The 19,912-nt window shown below is 42.4% G+C and overlaps 1 protein-coding gene across 5 annotated transcripts in view; it reads left to right on the top strand.

Moving 5' to 3' along the window:
* The window catches only part of fer1l4 (fer-1 like family member 4), a 407,998-nt gene that overhangs the window by 103,104 nt on the left and 284,982 nt on the right, over positions 1 to 19,912 (top strand). For all 5 annotated transcript variants that reach the window (XM_063040941.1, XM_063040940.1, XM_063040943.1 and 2 more), the window contains exons 11-12: positions 2,543 to 2,627; positions 18,507 to 18,666. In XM_063040941.1, the coding sequence (XP_062897011.1) occupies positions 2,543 to 2,627; positions 18,507 to 18,666 (245 nt within the window). The remainder of the gene's footprint in view (positions 1 to 2,542; positions 2,628 to 18,506; positions 18,667 to 19,912) is intronic.

Genomic DNA, 19,912 nt, shown 5'->3' with positions numbered 1-19,912 from the left:
GTGTCCAATCAAGAACCTATCAATCTCTGCCTTAACTACACCCAACGACCTAGCCTCCACAGCTCCATGTGGCAACAAATTCCACAAATTCACCAAATGAAATTTCTCCGCATCCCTGTTTTGAAAGGGTGCCCCTCTATCCTGAGATCCTGAGGCAGTGCCCTCTTGTCCTAGACTCTCCCACCATGGGAGACATCCTTTCCATATCTACTCTGTCTAGGCCTTTCAACATTCAAAATGTTTCAATGAGATCTCCCCTCATCCTTCTGAATTCCAGTGAGTACAGACCCAGAGCCATCAAACGTTCTTCATATGATAACCCGTTCATTCCTGGGATCATCCTTGTGAACCTCCTCTGGACCCTCTCCAATGCCAGCACATCTTTTCTAAGATGAGGGGCCCAAAACTGTTCACAATACTCAAGGCGCGGCCTCACCAGCACCTTATAAAGCTTCAGCATCACATCCTTGCTTCCCCTCCTCGACAGCATCCAAAGTGGTATACCTGTTGTTTAGGGAGATGGCTACAGGAGTACCCTGTACTGGCTTCTTAATCCCTTTCCCCTTCCTGACATTCACCCAGTTTCCTGTGTTCTGCACCTTGGGTGTAACTACCTCTCTATATGTCCTATCTTTCACCCCCTTAGCCTCCCAAATGATCCGGGACATCTCAGACTAGCCACAACCTGCCTTGAGAATCCATAGTCACTATGATACATTTCCAAGGATGTTGCTTGTCCTCCTAACTGGTGAAACTTCAATCACAATACTGTCATTTCTCAATATCAATAGCCAAGTCTTCCTGGAGGAAATAGTGAGAAAATTGTAATGTTGGTTACATTTATCCTTCCAGAATGCAGCACAGATTATGACACTGCTGGTGGTTCCTAAACACATAGAGGCTTTTCGAGTTCATATTGTTTGATTGTAAAATGGCTGCAGTCAAAACTTTGTGAAGGGTTCATTGTTTGCGTTCTGGTGTGCCAATGGGAAATGTAGAGTCAAGAAATGTATACTACTGAGGAAACCAATTGGCCTCTTGTGTTTATGCCAGTCAAAAAAATTAATCCTATATTCTGTGCACAAGGACATCCAGAAACCTTTGTATAGCAGCATTTTATAGTCTCCCTGCATTTTAATAATATTCTGCTTCCATTTCTTCCTGCCTAAGTGGATATCTCCACATTTCCCAACATTATGTTCTATAATTGCCCGATTTTTACCCATTTATGTTACCCGCTAATCTTAAACTGATCATTGTAGAATATTAACATAATGTCATGAACTCTTACCTTGTGCTGCTCACTTCCATATTGCACATTGAATTCCTTTTGGAACTTCCTCTGCACATCTACTGCTACCCTTCAAAGTGCAGTGCTTGTTATATCCTCAAAGAACACATTCAAATGTGATAGCTTTTTGATAAAATCTCGTCAGCTTCGTTTTCTGTCTTCTTTCTTTTGGGCAGGTTAGTTTGCTTTCCTTGCAGTGAGTTCCAGATGGTATACCTTTTGACTGATTTCTTTCTTCAACCCTCTTCTACCACAGGTTTAGTCTTGGAAAGTAGGGATAGGTTGGTCTGACTATCTCTTGTGATACATTTGTAAATGTTCTGTCACCTTGCTACTTCCTAATTTATATAATTTGAAACCTGGCATTTTGCTTGTAGCTATTCACTGAACACTACGAAGTTTTATCAGCTTTTCCATAATCTAATGACCAAAATGATACACAGATTTCCATCTGTGGCCCTGCTAGTGCTTTAACTTGTCTTGCAGTTGAGTCATTTAATATTGAAACAGATCCTTCAGCTTCCTAGTTAATGCCCCATCCACACTCGTCCTATTGACAAGAATTTGGTGCATAACCTTCTGAATCTTTCCACTCCTGTCTTTTAAAAGTTATTATTGTACCTGCCTCAATCATTTTCTCCAGCAGCTCATTCTATGTACTTCTTCACTCTTCTATCCACATCTTCAGCAGTAACCCGCAAAACATCTTAACCACCTTCTCTATCTGTCCCATTAACTTCAAGGATCCATCCTTGATTAACCTGCACTTTTCTAAATGAGGATCAAAGCTGTTTGCATGTCTGCAGTTACTCAGTCAATCACTCTCTCAATTTTTTCACCGAATTTTGAGTTCAGAACCATGGTTTGAAAACCAGGATCCCCTTGCAAATGCCAGTGAGTGACTTCAGGACACCATGGACCACCTCAACCTGCAATACACAAGCAAGACCATTGCATAAAAATAACATATCACATAAACTCCTGAAGTATAAATCACTTCATGGTCACTAGGATGAGACAGGAAGGATATAGAAATTGCACACTGACATCCAGTTGCATAAGGCAAAATCTTATGGAATTGAATTTCCAAGCACCAGAACTTTACCCTTTCCCATCCTAGTGTCAACATTTGTGTACAGTGCATTTCAAAAGCTGCAGTGAGCATGTTTAAATAGCATAGGTTGTAATTGTGAAAAAGATATTTTAGGGAGGCAACACCATCTGGTTTAAATAATTTTACTTGTGCTTTAGGTTGTTCATGCAAAAAAGATCCCATTCACTGGAGTTCAACTGGGATTGTTTAGGATTGATGCAGGAACTGTTTATCAGCAGCCTGGTAAGGATACAGTCATGTTGTCATCATCAAGAATCCTGACCAATATTTGTATAAAACTATCTGTGGGCAATGTACAGGATGATTTCATTACTTTTCCTATATGTGTGTGCTTTTCTCTTCTTCAACTTTTTTGTCAAATGGAACATATCATAAACTTAAAACAAAGATGCACGCTACTGCAGATTTCTGCAACAGCTTCTGAAGTGGAAGTCTGTGGATGTCTCTGAACATATGTGAACACCATGTCAGAAAGAAGCACAATTGTAGTATAGCTTATTTATAGCCACATTTTTGCAAAAGTTCCTACTTTACAATAGACAATAGACAATAGGTGCAGGAGTAGGCCATTCGGCCCTTTGAGCCAGCACCGCCATTCACTGTGATCATGGCTGATCGTCCACAATCAGTATCCAGTTCCTGCCTTATCCCCATAACCTTTGATTCCGCTATCTTTGAGCTCTATCCATCTCCTTCTTGAAAACATCCAGAGACTTGGCCTCCACAGCCTTCTGGGGCAGAGCATTCCATATATCCACCACTCTCTGGGTGAAAAAGTTTTCCCTCAACTCCGTTCTAAATGGCCTACCCCTTATTCTTAAACTGTGGCCTCTCGTTCTGGACTCACCTATCAGCGGGAACATGCTTCCTGCCTTCAGCATGTCCAATCCCTTAATAATCTTATATGTTTCAATAAGATCCCCTCTCAGCTTTCTAAATTCCAGAGTATACAAGCCCAGTTGCTCCAATCTTTTGACATATGACAGTCCCGCCATCTCGGGAATTAACCTTGTGAACCTACGCTGCACTCCCTCAATAGCAAGAATGTCCTTCCGCAAATTTGGAGACCAAAACTGCACACAGTACTCCAGGTGTGGTCTCTCCAGGGCCCTGTACAGCTGCAGAAGGACCTCTTTGCTCCTATACTCAATTCCTCTTGTTATGAAGGCCAGCATGCCATTAGCTTTCTTCACAGCCTGCTGTACTTGCATGCTTGCTTTCAGTGACTGATGTACAAGAACATCTAGATTTCGTTGTACTTCCCCTTTTCCTAACTTGACTCCATTCAGATAATAATCTGCCTTCCTATTCTTGCCACCAAAGTGGATAACCTTACATTTATCCACATTAAACTGCATCTGCCCACTCATCCAGCCTGTCCAAGTCACCCTGCATTCTCATAACATCCTCCTCACATTTCACACTGCCACCCAGCTTTGTGTCATAAACAAATTTGCTAATGTTACTTTCAATTCCCTCATCTAAATCATTAATATATATTGTAAACAGCTGCGGTCCCAGCACTGAACCCTGTGGTACCCCACTGGTCACTGCCTGCCATTCCGAAAGGGACCCGTTAATCGCTACTCTTTGTTTTCTGTCAGCCAGCCAATTTTCAATCCATGTCAGTACTCTGCCCCCAATTACCATGTGCCCTAATTTTGCCCACTAACCTCCTATGTGGGACTTTATCAAAGGCTTTCTGAAAGCCCAGGTACACTATATCCACTGGCTCTCCCTTGTCCATTTTCATATTTACATCCTCAAAAAATTCCAGAAGATTAGTCAAGCATGATTTCCCCTTCGTAAATCCATGCTGACTCGGACCAATCCTGTTACTGCTATCCAGATGTGTAGTAATTTCATCTTTTATAATTGACCCCAGCATCTTTCCAACCACCGATGTCAGGCTAACATAGATACAGAGAAACATAGAAAATAGGTGCAGGAGTAGGCCATTCGGCCCTTTGAGCCTGCACCACCATTTATTATGATCATGGCTGATCATCCAACTCAGAACCCTTTACCAACCTTCCCTCCATACCCCCTGATCCCTTTAGCCACAAGGGCCATATCTAACTTCCTCTTAAATATAGCCAATGAACTGGCCTCAACTGTTTCCTGTGGCAGAGAATTCCACAGACCCACCACTCTCTGTGTGAAGAAGTTTTTCCTAATCTCGGTCGTAAAAGGCTTCCCCTTTATCCTCAAACTGTGACCCCTCGTTCTGGTCTTCCCCAACATCGGGAACAATCTTCCTGCATCTAGCCTGTCCAATCCCTTTAGGATTTTATACATTTCAATCAGATCCCCCCTCAATCTTCTCAATTCTGAGTATAAGCCTAGTTCATCCAGTCTTTCATCATATGAAAGTCCTGCCATCCCAGGAATCAATCTGGTGAACCTTCTTTGTACTCCCTCTATGGCAAGGATGTCTTTCCTCAGATTAGGGGGCCAAAACTGCGCACAATACTCCAGGTGTAGTCTCACCAAGGCCTTGTACAATTGCAGTAGTACCTCCCTGCTCCTGTACTCGAATCCTCTTGCTATAAATGCCAACATACCATTCGCCTTTTTCACCGCCTGCTGTACCTGCATGCCCACTTTCAATGACTGGTGTATAATGACACCCAGGTCTCGTTGCACCTCCCCTTTTCCTAATTGGCCACCATTCAGATAATAATCTGCTTTCCTGTTTTTGCTACGAAAGTGAATAACCTCACATTTTCCACATTAAATTGCATCTGCCATGAATTTGCCCACTCACCTAACCTATCCAAGTCACCCTGCATCCTCTTAGCATCCTCCTCACAGCTAACACTGCCGCCCAGCTTTGTGTCAGCCACAAACTTGGAGATGCTGCATTTAATTCCCTCATCCAAGTCATTAATATATATTGTAAACAACTGGGGTCCCAGCACTGAGCCTTGCGGTACCCCACTAGTCACTGCCTGCCATTCTGAAAAGGTCCCGTTTATTCCCACTCTTTGCTTCCTGTCTGCCAACCAGTTCCCTATCCACATCAATACCTTACCCCCAATACCATGTGCTTTAAATTTGCACACTAATCTCCTGTGTGGGACCTTGTCAAAAGCCTTTTGAAAATCCAAATATACCACATCCACTGGTTCTCCCCTATCCACTCTACTAGTTACATCCTCAAAAAATTCTATGAGATTTGTCAGACATGATTTTCCTTTCACAAATCCATGCTGACTTTGTCCGATGATTTCACCGCTTTCCAAATGTGCTGTTATCACATCTTTGATAACTGACTCCAGCAGTTTCCCCACCACCGATGTTAGGCTTACCGGTCTATAATTCCCCGGTTTCTCTCTCCCTCCTTTTTTAAAAAGTGGGGTTACATTAGCCACCCTCCAATTCTCAGGAATGAGTCCAGAATCTAGAGAGTTTTGAAAAATTATCACTAATGCATCCACTATTTCTTGGGCTACTTCCTTAAGTACTCTGGGATGCAGACCATCTGGCCCTGGGGATTTATCTGCCTTTAATCCCTTCAATTTACCTAACACCACTTTCCTACTAACATGTATTTCCCTCAGTTCCTCCATCTCACTGGACCCTCTGTCCCCTACTATTTCCGAAAGATTATTTATGTCCTCCTTAGTGAAGACAGAATCAAAGTAATTATTCAATTGGTCTGCCATGTCCTTGCTCCCCATAATCAATTCACCTGTTTCTGTCTGTAGGGGACCCACATTTGTTTTAACCCATCTTTTTCTTTTCACATATCTATAAAAGCTTTTACAGTTAGTTTTTATGTTCCCTGCCAGTTTTTTCTCATAATCTTTTTTCCGCTTCCTAATTAAGCCCTTTGTCCTCCTCTGCTGAACTCTGAATTTCTCCCAGTCCTCAGGTGAGCCACTTTTTCTGGCTAATTTGTACTCTTCTTCTTTGGAATTGATATTATCCCTAATTTCCCTTGTCAACCATGGGTGCACTACCTTCCTTGATTTATTCTTTTGCCAAACTGGGATGAACAATTGTTGTAGTTCATCCATGCGATCTTTAAATGCTTGCCATTGCATATCCACCGTCAACCCTTTAAGTGTCATTTGCCAGTCTATCTTAGCTTATTCACGTCTCATACCTTCAAAGTTACCCTTCTTTAAGTTCAGAACCTTTGTTTCTGAATTACCTATGTCACTCTCCATCTTAATGAAGAATTCCACCATATTATGATCACTCTTACCCAAGGGGCCTCTCACGACAAGATTGCTAATTAACCCTTCCTCATTGCTCAATACCCAGTCTAGAATAGCCTGCTCTCTAGTTGGTTCCTCGACATGTTGGTTCAAAGAACCATCCTGCATACATTCCAAGGAATCCTTTTCCTCAGCACCCTTACCAATTTGGTTCACCCAATCTCCATGTAGATTGAAGTCACCCATTATAACTGCTGTTCCTTTATTGCACACATTTCTAATCTCCTGCTTAATGCCATCCCCAACCTCACTACTACTGTTAGGTGGCCTGTACACAACTCCCACCAGCGTTTTCTGCCCCTTAGTGTTATGCAGCTCTACCCATATCGACTCCACATCCTCCCGGTTTATGTCCTTCCTTTCTATTGCGTTAATCTCCTCTCTAATCAGCAACGCCACCCCACCTCCTTTTCTTTCATGTCCATCCCTCCTGAATATTGAATATCCCTGAACGTTGAGCTCCCATCCTTGGTCACCTTGGCCATGTCTCTGTGATCCCAACTATATCATATTCATTAATAACAATCTGCACTTTCAATTCATCCACCTTGTTACGAATGCTCCTTGCATTGACACACAAAGCCTTCAGGTGCGCTTTTACAACTCTCTTAGCCTTTATACAATTATGTTGAAAAGTGGCCCTTTTTGATGCTTGCCCTGGATTTGTCGGCCTGCCACTTTTACTTTTCACCTTACTACTTTTTGCTTCTACCCTCATTTTACACCCCTCTGTCTCTCTGCACTGGTTCCCATCCCCCCGTTGTGAACTAACCTCCTCTCGCCTAGCCTCTTTAATTTGATTCCCACCCCCCAACCATTCTAGTTTAAAGTCCCCCCAGTCGCCCTCGCTAATCTCCCCGCCAGGATATTGGTCCCCCTGGGATTCAAGTGTAACCCGTCCTTTTTGTACAGGTCACGCTTGCGCCAAAAGAGGTCCCAATGATCCAAAAACTTGAATCCCTACCCCCTGCTCCAATCCCTCAGCCACGCATTTATCCTCCACCTCATTGCATTCCTACTCTCACTGTCACGTGGCACAGGCAGTAATCCCGAGATTACTACCTTGTGGTCCTTTTTCTCAACTCCCTTCTTAGCTCCCTATATTCTCCTTTCAGGAATTCTTCCCTTTTCCTACCTATGTCATTGGTACCTATATGTACCACGACCTCTGGCTCCTCACCCTCCCACTTCAGGATACCTTGGACATGATCAGAAATATCCCGGACCCTGGCACCAGGGAGGCAAACTACCATCCGGGTCTCTGGACTGCATCCACAGAATCGCCTATCTGACCCCCTTACTATCGAGTCCCCTATTACAACTGCCCTCCTCTTCCTTTCCCTACCCTTCTGAGCTACAGGGCCAGACTCTGTGCCAGAGGCACGGCCACTGTTGCTTCCCCCACGTAAGCTGTCCCCTCCAACAGTACTCAAACAGGAGTACCTATTGTCAAGGGGCACAGCCACCGGGGTACTCTCTATTACCTGACTCTTCCCCTCCCCCCTCCTAACCGTGACCCACTGGTCTGCCTCCCGTGGCCCCGGTGTGACCACCTGCCTGTAACTCCCTAACCGGTCTATAATTCCCTGTTTTCTGTCTTCCTCCCTTCTTGAAGAAAGGGACAACATTAGCCACCCTCCAATCCACAGGAACTGATCCTGAATCTATAGAACATTGGAAAATGATTACCAATGTGTCCACGATTTCTAAAGCCACCTCCTTAAGTACCCTGGGATGCAGACCATCAGGTCCCGGGGACTTATCAGCCTTCGGACCCAACAGTCTATCCAACACCATTTCCTACCTAATATAAATTTCCTTCAGTTAATCCATTACCCTAGGTCCTTTGGCCACTATTATATCTGGGAGATTGTTTGTGTCTTCCCTAGTGAAGACAGATCCAAAGTACTTGTTCAACTCGTCTGCCATTTCCTTGTTCCCCATAATAAATTCACCTGCTTCTGTCTTTAAGGGCCCAATTTTGGTCTTAACTATTTTTTTCCTTTTCACATACCTAAAGAAGCTTTTACTATCCTCCTTTATATTCTTGGCTAGTTTACCTTCGTACCTCATATTTTCTCCGCGTATTGCCCTTTTAGTTACCTTCCGTTGCTCTTTAAAAGTTTCCCAATCCGCCGGCTTCCCACTCGTCTTTGCTATGTTATACTTCTCCTCTTTTATTTTCATACTGTTCATTACTTCCCTCGTCAGCCACGGCCTCCCCTTACTCCCCTTAGGATCTTTCTTCCTCTTTGGAATGAACTGATCTGCACCTTCCGCATTATTCCCAGAAACACTTGCCATTGCTGTTCCACTGTCATCCCTGTTAGGGTATTGTTCCATTGAACTTTGGCCAGCTCCTCCTTCATAGCACCATAGTTCCCTTTGTTCAACTGTAATACTGACACTTCCCAGTTTCCCTTATCCCTCTCAAATTGTACGTTTGTAGATTAAAACTTATCATATTATGGTCACTACCTCCTAATGGCTCCTTTACCTCGAGGTCCCTGATGAAATCCGGTTCATTGCACAACACTAAATCTAGAATTGTGTTCTCTCTGGTAGGATCCAGTACAAGCTGTTCTAAGAATCCATCTCGGAGGGACTCCACAAACTCCCTTTCTTGGGGTCCAGTACCAACCTGATTCCTCAAGTCTACCTGCATGTTGAAGTTCCCTATAACAACTGTAGCATTACCTTTGCGACATGCCAATTTTAACTCTTGATTCAACTTGCACCCTACATCCAGACTAATGTTTGGGGGCCTGTTGATAACTCCCATTAGGGTCTTTCTACCCTTAGAATTTCTCAGTTCTATCCATACTGACTCTATGTCTCCTGATTCTATGTCCCCCCCTCGCGAGGGACTGAATATCATTCCTCACCAACAGAACCACCCCACCCCTTCTGCCCATCAGTCTGTCCTTTTGATAGGACGTATACCCTTGAATATTCATTTCCCAGGCCCTGTCCACTTGAAGCCATGTCTCTGTTATTCCCACAACATCATACTTACCAATTTCCAACCATAAGCCCATAAGATATCGCAACAGGATAAAGCCTTTCAGCCCATCGACTCTGCTGTGCCATTCCATCATGTCTAATCCCAGATTCCACTCAACCTCGTACACCTTCCCAATCATCCAACTTCCCACTCACTTTTGCTACCTTATATGCCCTTTCCTTGGCTTTTATGCAGTCCTTAATTTCCTGTGTCAGCCACGGTTGCCTTACCCTGCCATTTGAGAACTACTTCTAATGTGGGACATATCTATCCTGCGCCTTGTGAACTATTCCCAGAAACTTCAGCCATCCCTGCTCTGCCATCTTCCCCACTAGTATCCTCCTCCAACCCACCTGGGCAAGCTCCTCTCTCAAGCCTCTGTAATTCCCTTTATTCCTCTGCGATACTGATATTTGTGAGTTATGCTTCTCCCTCTCAAATTGCAGTATGAATTCAATCATATTATGATCACTGTCTCCTAAGCTTTCCTTTATAGTAAGCTCCCTAATAAGATCTGGGTTATTACACAACACCCAATCTAAGGTAATATTTCCCCGAGTGGGCTCAAACTCAAGCTGCTCTAAAAAGTCATCTTGTGGGCATTCAACAAATTCCTTCCCTTGGGATCTGACACCGACCTGATTTTCCCAAACTGCTTGCATATACAGGCCTCCAAAGAGTAGCCAAAATGCCGGATTAAGATTGGAAAGGGAGCTGGAAAAGGCATATAATAATGTAAATGATGCAATTGTAATGGGAGTGAAAGGGAGGTGAGAGTTGATACTGGACCACTGGAAAATGATGTTGGTGAGGTAGTATTGAGGAACAAAGAAATGGCAGATGAGCTTAATGGGTACTTTGCATCAGTCTTAACTGTGGAAGACACTACCAGTGTGCCAGAGGTCTACGAGTGTCAGGGAATAGGAGTGAGTACCATTGCTATTACAAAGGAAAAAGTGCTAGCAAACTGAAAGGTCTTAAGGTGGATAAATTACCTAAACCAGATGAACTACGTCCCAGAGTCCTGAGAGAGGTTGCTGAAGAGGTAACATATACATTGGTCATGATCTTTCAAGAATCTCTTAATTTTGGCGTGGTCCCAGAGGACTGGAAAATTGCAAATGTCACTCCACTCTTTAAGAAAGGAGGAAGGTAAATGAAAGGAAAGTATGGGCCAGTTTGCCAAACCTCAGTCGTTAGGAAAGAGTTGGAGTCCATTATTAAATATGATTATTCAGGATGAGGTTTTGAGGTACTTGGAGCTTAATGATAAAGTAAGTCAAAGTCAGCGTGATTTCTGTAAAGGGGAATCTTCCCTGCCAAATCTGTTAGAGTTCTTCGAGGAAGCAACAAGCAGGGTTGACAAAGGAGAGGCAGTGGATGTCATTGACTTGGATTTTGATAAAGCACTTGATAAGGTGCCTCACATGAGGCTGCTTAACAAGATAAAATCCTCTGGCGTTACAGGAGAGTTACCAGCATGGATAGAGGAATGGCTGACAGGCAGGAGGCAATGAGTGGAAATAAAGGGGACCTTTTCTTTTTGGCTGCTAGTGACTGGTTGTGTTCCTCAGGGGTCAGTATTGAGACTGCTACTTTTCACATTGTTTTATCAATAATTTGAGTAATGGAATTGATGGCTTTGTCGCATAGTTTTCAGTGATACAGAGATAGGTGGAGGGGTAGGTAGTACTGAGGAAGCAATGTGATTGCAGCAGGACTTAGACAAATTGGAAGAATGGGCAAATGGAGGAACATTGTATCATTTCTTAATGCATGCATTTCTAAATGACAATAAACGAGGACTGAGTGTCCTCATAATCTAATCTAACCTAATAGTGGCAGATGGAATACAGTGTTGGGAAATGTACAATAATGCATTTTGGTGAAAGGAACTATAGTGCAGACTATTATCTAAATGGGGAGAAGAGTCAAACATTAAAGGTGTAAAGGGACTTAAGAATCCTCGTGCAAGACCCCCAGAAGGTTAATTTACAGGTTGAATCTGTGGTAAAGAAGGCAAATGCAACGTTGGCATTTATTTCAAAGAGAATCAAATATAAAAGCAAGGAGATAATGCTGAGCTTTTATAAGACTAGTCAGGCCGCACTTGGAGCATTGTCAACAATTTTGGGCCCCATATCTCAGAAAAGATGTGTTGTCATTGGAGAGAGTCCAGAGGACATTCATGAGGATGATTCTGGGAATGAAGGGGTTAACATATGAGGAGCGCTTGGCAGCTTTGGGCCTGTACTCACTGGAATTTAGAAGAATGCGTGGTGATCTCATTGAAACCTACCGAATTTTGAAAGGACTAAATAAAGTGGATGTGGAGAAGATGTTTCCTATGGTGGGAGTATCCAGAACTAGAGGGCACAGCCTCAAAATTGAGGGGCGATGTTTTAGAACAGACATAAGGAGGAATTTTTTTAGCCAGAGAGTGGTGAATCTGTGGAATGCTCTGCCACAGACTGCAGTGGAGGCCAAGTCTGTGGGCATATTTAAGGCGGAAGTTGATCGTTTCCTGCTTGTCAGAGCATCAAAGGATATGGTGAGAAGGCAGATGTAAGGCGTTGAGTGGGATCCAAGATCAGCCATGATGGAATGGCAGAGCAGACTCAATGGGCTGAAAGGCCTAATTCTGCTCCTATGTCTTATGGTCTTAAGATGCCCACAATGTCATGCTGACCAATCTCTAATTGTGCCATGAGTTCATCCAGCTTATTCCAAATGCTGCGTGCATTTAAATACAGCACCTTCAGTCGTGCACTCTTGGTCCTTTTGAATTTTGTCTCTGGGGTTCAATTTAACTCTTTTCTCTGTCTGCAGTTGCACCCAATCATTGGCTTGTCCTTCCTTACATTAATGTGACACCATCATCTACTTGTAAACCTGCTGGCTCATCCTCAGCTCTATCATACTGGTTCCCATCCCCCTGCCATAAACCACTCCCAATAGTTCTAGTGAACCCGCCTGCAAGAATATTGGTCCCTCTCGGACTCAGTGCAACCCATCCTTTTTGTACAGGTCCCACCTGCCCCAGAAAAGTTCCCAGTTATCCAAAACTCTGAATTCCTGCCCCCTGCTCCAATTCTTCAGTCATGTATTTATCTGCCACCTCATTTTATTCCTATCCTCACTGTTATGTCGCACAGGCTGCAATCCCAAGATTATTACCCTTGAGGTCCTGCTTCTTAGCTTCCTTTCTAACTTCCCGTAGTCTGTTTTCGGGACGTCCTTCCATTTTCTACCTATGATGTTGTTACCAATATGTACCATGACCTCTGGCTGCTCAGCCTCCTTTTTCAGGATATTGTGGACACGTTCAGAAGCATCTCAGACCCTGGCACCTGGGGGGCAGTCTACTATCCATGTTTCCTTTCTGTGTCCATGAATCACCTATCTGTACCCCTGACTATAGAGTCTCCTATGACTGCTGCCATCCTCTTCAGTTCCCTTTCCTTCTGAGCCACAGGGCCAGACTCAGTGCCAGAGGCATGACTGCTGTTGCTTCCCTCAGGTAGGTCGTCCTTCCCAATAGTGCTCAAAATGGAGTACATATTGTTGAAGGGGATGGCCACAGAGATGCTCTCCATTGTATGATATTCCCCCTTCCATCTCCTGACACTCACCCATTTATCTGTCTCCTGTAGCCTCGGGATGACTATCTCCCTGTAGCTCCTGTCTGTCACCTCTTCACTTTCCCTATCAAGGTGAAGGTCATTGAATTGCAGCTCTAGTTCCTTAACACAGTCTCTAAAGAATTGCATCTCGATGCACCTAGTGCAGATGTGGTCTCCTGGAAATCCCACATCTGACACTCAACAAAACACTGGCCCTGTAAACATATACCCTATTTTCTCAAGAGTTAAATAAGAAATAAGCAATGAATTTACCTACTTATCCTGCCTCCATTGGTTCTCGCCGAAGCCCTGTTGAGCCAAAGCCTTACCACACTGACTCAGAGCACTCCAATGATGACTGCTCCCATGATGACCACTCTGTTGGATGATATCCCTCTTTTATGGAGACTCCATTTTTAAAACTCTTTGCGTGGAAGCTTCTGTTGCTTACTTCGAACATAGTCACCGAAAAGTACAGCACAAAAACAGACCCTTTGACCCATCTAGTCCTTGCCAAACTATTTAAATTGCTGACTCCCATCGACCTTCACTGGGAGCATAGCCCTCAATACCCCTACCATTCATGTGCCTATCTAAAATTCTCTTAAACTTTGAAAATGAGCTTGCATGCACCACTTTTGCTGCAGCTTTTGTCACACTTTCATGACCTCTGAGTGAAGAAGTTTCCCCTCATGTTCCCCTTAAGCTTTTTCTTTCACCTTTAAACCATGATGTTTGGTTGTAGTCCCACACAACCTCAGTGAAAAAAGCTTGCTTGCATTTACCCTCTCGTAATTTTTATACCTCTGTCTAATTCTCCTCTCAGTCTTCTACGTTCCAAAGAATAAACCTATTCAATCTTTCCTTATAACTCTGTGCTCCAGTCCCAGCAACATACTTGTAAATTTTTAACCTTATTTACATCTTTCCTGTTAGGTAGATGACCAAAACTGCACAATACTCCAAATTATGCCTCACCAACTTAAGTCCATAAGACCCTAAGACAAAGGAGCAGATTTAGGCCATCTGGCCTATCGGGTCTCTCCACCATTCAACAATGGCTGGTCCCTTTTTTCTATCTCCTCCTCAACCCCAGTTCCCGGCCTTCTCCCCGTAACCTTTGATGCCATGTCCAATCAAGAGCCTATCAATCTCTGCCTTAAATACACCCACGACCTGGCCTCCACAGCTGCATGTGGCAACAAATTCCACAAATTCACCATCCTTTGGCGAAAGTAATTTCTCTGCATCTCTGTTTTGAAAGGGCACCCCTCTATCCTGAGGCTATGCCCTCTTGTCCTAGACTCTCTCACCATGGAAAACATTCTTTCCACATCTGCTCTGTCTCAGCCTTTCAACATTCGAAACTCTTTCATTCCTGGAATCATCCTTATGAACCTCCTCTGGACTCTCTCCAATGCCAGCACATCTTTTCTAAGATGAGGGGCCCAAAACTGTTCTCAATACTCAAGGTGAGACCTCACCAGTGCCTTAAAAAGCCTCAGCATCACATTCTTGTTCTTGAATTGAATGCTAACATGGCATTTGCCTTCTTCACCACTGACTCAACCTGCAAGGTAACCTTCAGGCTGTTCTACACAAGGACTCCCAAGTGCCTCTGCATCTCAGATTCCTGGATTTTCTCCCCATTTAGAAAATAATCCGCACATTTATTTCTACTACCAAAGTGCATGACCATGTACTTTCCAACATTGTATTTGATTTGCCACTTTCTTGCCTATTCTCCTAATCTGTCTAAGTCCTTCTGCATCTTACCTGTTTCCTCAACACTACTTGCCCCTCCACCAATCTTCGTATCATTTGCAAACTTCGCAACAAAGCCATCTATTCCATCATCTAAATCATTTATATACAGCATAAAAAGAAGTGGTCCAAATTCATTTAATAATTTCAATAAGCTAGGAATGGATTCTTCAGGATTTGAAACATAAACCAAAAGATCATCCGCATAAAGGGAGATCTTATGAATAGTCACATTTTTAGAAACTCCTTGAATATTTTTAGCTTCACAAAGTGCAATAGCCAAAGGTTCCAACATCAAATTAAATAACAGAGGACTTAACGGACGTCCCTGTCTCGTACCCTGGGAAAGTTGGGAAAAGGGGGATCTACAGTTATTAGTAATAACAGTGGCAATAGGGCTTTTATATATCAATCTAATCCATTTATTAAAATTAGTACCAAAGCTAAATTTCTCTAAAACTTTTAAATAGATATTTCCATTCAACTTTATCAAATGGATTGTTTTCAGGATATAAATTAAATCTGCGTAAAAGTGAATTATTTCCTTTAAATGATCCTGCTTCTATATATGATGACATTCCTCTAAAAGTTACAGATTCTTTTAAATGTTTAGGTATTATCGTCACTAAAAATTATGGAGACCTTTATAGAGCTAATTTAGTTCCCTCAGTGGATTTTATGAAGCAATTTTTTTCTAGATGGAATCCACTTACACTTTCGTTAGCAGGTCGAATTCATGCAGATAAAATGATGATTTTACCAAAATTTCTATAAGTATTTCAAAATATTCCTATTTTTTTAACTAAGAAGTTTTTTGATCAGGTTGACTCTATTATTTCATCTTTTGTTTGGAATAATAAAAGACCAAGAATTGGAAAATGTCATTTACAAATATTAAAAAAGGATGGAGGTCTTGCTTTGCCTAATTTAAGAATGTATTATTGGGCGGTTAATATACGTTATGCGAGTTCTTGGTTATATTGGACTGATAAAAAGGAACAACCATCTTGGTTTGATTTGGAATTGAAAATTGTGAAACAATTTCATTTAACTTCGTTATTAGGAGCTCCTTTACCTGTACAATTAGCCAAAATTTCTATTCTAAATATAAATCCTATGATTAATCAATCATTATGAATCTGGTACCAGTTTCATAAGTTTTTTAATCTTAAAAAATTTAACCTTCTTAGTTTAATTTATCGAAACTATTTATTTAAACCTTCACTTAGTGATCCTACCTTTTCTCTTTGGAGGAATAAAGGAATTTTTTCCTTTATGGACTTGTTTCAAGAAGGTTGATTGATGTCCTTTGAGAAATTAGTAACTAAATACTCTCTCTCATATTCACATTTTTTGCAATATCTTCAGGTCAAAGAATATTTAAGTAATTTTCCATATATAGAAGACTCTGACCTGTTTGACAGTCTTGTTTGGTATAATTCCTCAACGTATTCACAGTATTTCTATATCTGATCAATACGTAATTGCATTTGTCACATTATTGGCTAGAAGGGCTATTTTATTAAAATGGAAAGATGCCTCTGCTCCCACTTTGATACAATGGTTCTCTCAGGTGATGTTATGTCTTAGTTTGGAAAAAAATTAGAAGTCAGACTTTTGATCCTAGATTTGACTTCGAGAAAAGGTGGGGTTCTTTTGCCCGTTGTTATCATTTGACTTGAGTTAATAAAGATGGTCCTTTTCTGATGCTTGGGTATATGGATTTGGTTGGCGGTTTGATGTCTTTTTTTTAAATGGAAGCTTGTATGACGTATAGCTCCGGGCTTGTGCTCCAAATGGGTGTTCTTTTCTCTTTTTTTTTAGTTATTTGGGTTTTTTTCTGTTTTAGTTAGTGGAGCCTCCTGTCCCATAATCCTCTCATATCCCCTTTGCCAATCACCTGTATAGCTCTTGTCTCCATCCCTCCCCCTCCTGTCTTCTCCTATCATTTTGGATCTCCCCCTCCCCCTCCCACTTTCAAATCCCTTACTCACTCTTCCTTCAGTTAGTCCTGACGAAGGGTCTCGGCCTGAAACGTCGACTGTACCTCTTCCTAGAGATGCTGCCTGGCCTGCTGCGTTCACCAGCAACTTTGATGTGTGTTGCTTGAATTTCCAGCATCTGCAGAATTCCTGTTGTTTGTTGAGGGGTTCTTTTTTTCTTTCTTTCTTTTTTCCATAAAAAAAGCTCTAACACTTTGTTTTTTGATATACTGTTCAGCCTGGTTGATAGTTTAACTCTTATTCTACATATGGATATGTTGTCTTGATTATTTTGATGTATTTTTCTCTGTTGTTGATTTTCAGTAATAATTAATAAAAAGATTTAAAAAGAAAAAAGAAGTGGTCCCAACACCAACTCCTGCGGAACACCACAATTCAATAGTCACTAACATCTTATACATCTTCAAGATGACATCCCATCTCCTTTGCTTAATAGATTGATTTATGAAGGCTAACATGCCAGCAGCTTTCTTTATAACCCTATCTACCTGTGTTGACTTCTTCAATGAACTATAGACCTTTCTCCCAGATTCCCTTGTTCCACTACTCTCCCCAGTGCCCCACCGTTCACTTTGTAAGACCTACCCTGGTTTGACCTACCAAAGTGCAACACCTCGTAATTGTCTGCATTAAATTCCATCTGCTATTTTTCCAGCTGATGCAGGTCCCTCTGCAAGCCATGACTGCCTTCCTCTCTGTCCACTATACTCCCAATCTTGATGTCATCCATAAATTTGCTCATTCAGTTCATCACATTATCATCGTTGATATAGATGACAAACACCAAAGGACCCAGCACCGATCCCTGCAATACACTATTAGTCACAGGCCTCCAGTCAGAGAGGCAAGCATTTACTAACACACTCTGGCTTCTCCCACAAAGCCAATGTCTGATCCACTTTACTACCTCATCCTGAATGCCGAGCAATTGAACCCTCTTGATCAGCCTCTCATGTGGGATGCCTTACTAAAGTCCATGTAACCAACATCCACTGCCTTGCCTTCATCTACTTTCCTGGTAACTTCCTCGAAAACTCTGTAAGATTGGTTAGACATGACCGAACACAGACAAAGGTATGCTGACTATCCTTCAGTCCATATCTATCCAAATACTTACTGGTCCTTGGAATACTTGGATATGTTGTTCCAGTTAAAGCAGTAATTTTGAACTTTAAGTAGCTCTTTATCAGCCTGGTTTCATATTGGTTCTCCACGTGCTTACATTCTATCTGTCTCCATTACACTACTGTGCACTCACTTTCTGCTTATTCCAAACTGTTTCTGAGAATAACTCGTTTACCTGAGAGCACTTCATAATCTCTTCCATTATTTTAAAATTTTCAATGACATTTTTTCAGCATTTCCTCTTTTCACAATCCTGATGCTTGTAATAATGATTTACCAGGGTTCTTCAATCACTTTCAGGTATCAAATGCAGCGTGATTATTGTCAGGAAATTAGGAATTATTTTTGTTTTTCAGATCATGGTTTTTATCAGAAATGGGCCATTCTGACTGACCCTAAAGACACAAAAAGTGGCATTAAAGGCTTTGTGAAGTGCACAATCACAGTATTTGGGAAAGGTGATTCGCAGGGAGGTATACCTGGTGGTATTGCCAAACCGGATGAAGATGTTGAAAAGTGAGTAAAAGCTGGAGTGAATCCATGTTGTGATTTGGAATGAATGCCTGAAGGTTAGCAAAAACAAGCTTTTCCTTTCTAAAATCTTGGTGGAAGCAACTACATTTGTCTCATTTTGTCATATTGTCCAAACAGTTACCCCACAGCCACCCACTCAACATCACACCCATGGCCCACAGCATGAGAGCCCACCACTTCTTTCTTAAGCAGAGATTCCACCATTTCTTCTCCATCAACATTAACCCATCATTGTGATTTGGCAGCCTCTCCTCCATCTCACAAAGGCCAAACATCAGCTCTCAGATGTTGGATGAAAAACTGCAAATGATGGAAATTTGGATAAAAACACAAGGTGCTGGAGGTATTCTAAGTAAAGGAAAACAGTTAATGTTGCACTCCAGTCAATAAAGTCCTAACCTATTCAACCTTTCCCTATAAGTAGAAGGTATAAACTCCTAACAGACAGTATTGGGAATTGAACAAGGGTCATTGGCGCTCTAATAGTTTTACATCAACATACCATTGTGCTCCAGATTAGTGACAAATAACAATTACAGTCCGAAACACTGCCACAATGGCCTAACTGTACCTCTGCTCACCTGCCTCTGTGGGACTCTATTCTATTCTGCCAGTTCCTCCACATCCACCATAGATGTTGGATGTGGTCTGCTCCGGCCTATGGTCAGGCCACACTTAGATCCACTCCAGTTCGCCTACCAGCCCCGACTAGGAGTTGAGGATGCCATCGTCTACCTGCAGAACCGTGTCTACGCCCACCTGGACAAGCCAGCGAACACTGTGAGGGTCATGTTTTTTGACTTCTCCAGTGCATTCAACACCATCTGCCCTGCTCTGCTGGGGGAAAAGCTGACAGCGATGCAGGTGGATGCTTCCCTGGTATCATGGATTCTTGATTATCTGACTGGCAGACCACAGTACATGTGCTTGCAACACTGTGTGTCCGACAGAGTGATCAGCAGCACTGGGACTCCACAGGGGACTGTCTTGTCTCCCTTTCTCTTCACCATTTACACCTCGGACTTCAACTACTGCACAGAGTCTTGTCATCTTCAGAAGTTTTCGGATGACTCTGCCATAGTTGGGTGCATCAGCAAGGGAGATAAGGTTGAGTACAGGGCTACGATGGGAAACTTTGTCATGTGGTGTGAGCAGAATTATCTGCAGCTTAATGTGAAAAAGACTAAGGAGCTGGTGGTAGACCTGAGGAGAGCTAAGGTACTGGTGA

Source organism: Mobula hypostoma, chromosome 2 (assembly GCF_963921235.1).
Source record: "Mobula hypostoma chromosome 2, sMobHyp1.1, whole genome shotgun sequence".
NCBI classification, from domain to species: domain Eukaryota; kingdom Metazoa; phylum Chordata; class Chondrichthyes; order Myliobatiformes; family Myliobatidae; genus Mobula; species Mobula hypostoma.
This window is presented reverse-complemented; position numbering and strand designations above follow the sequence as displayed.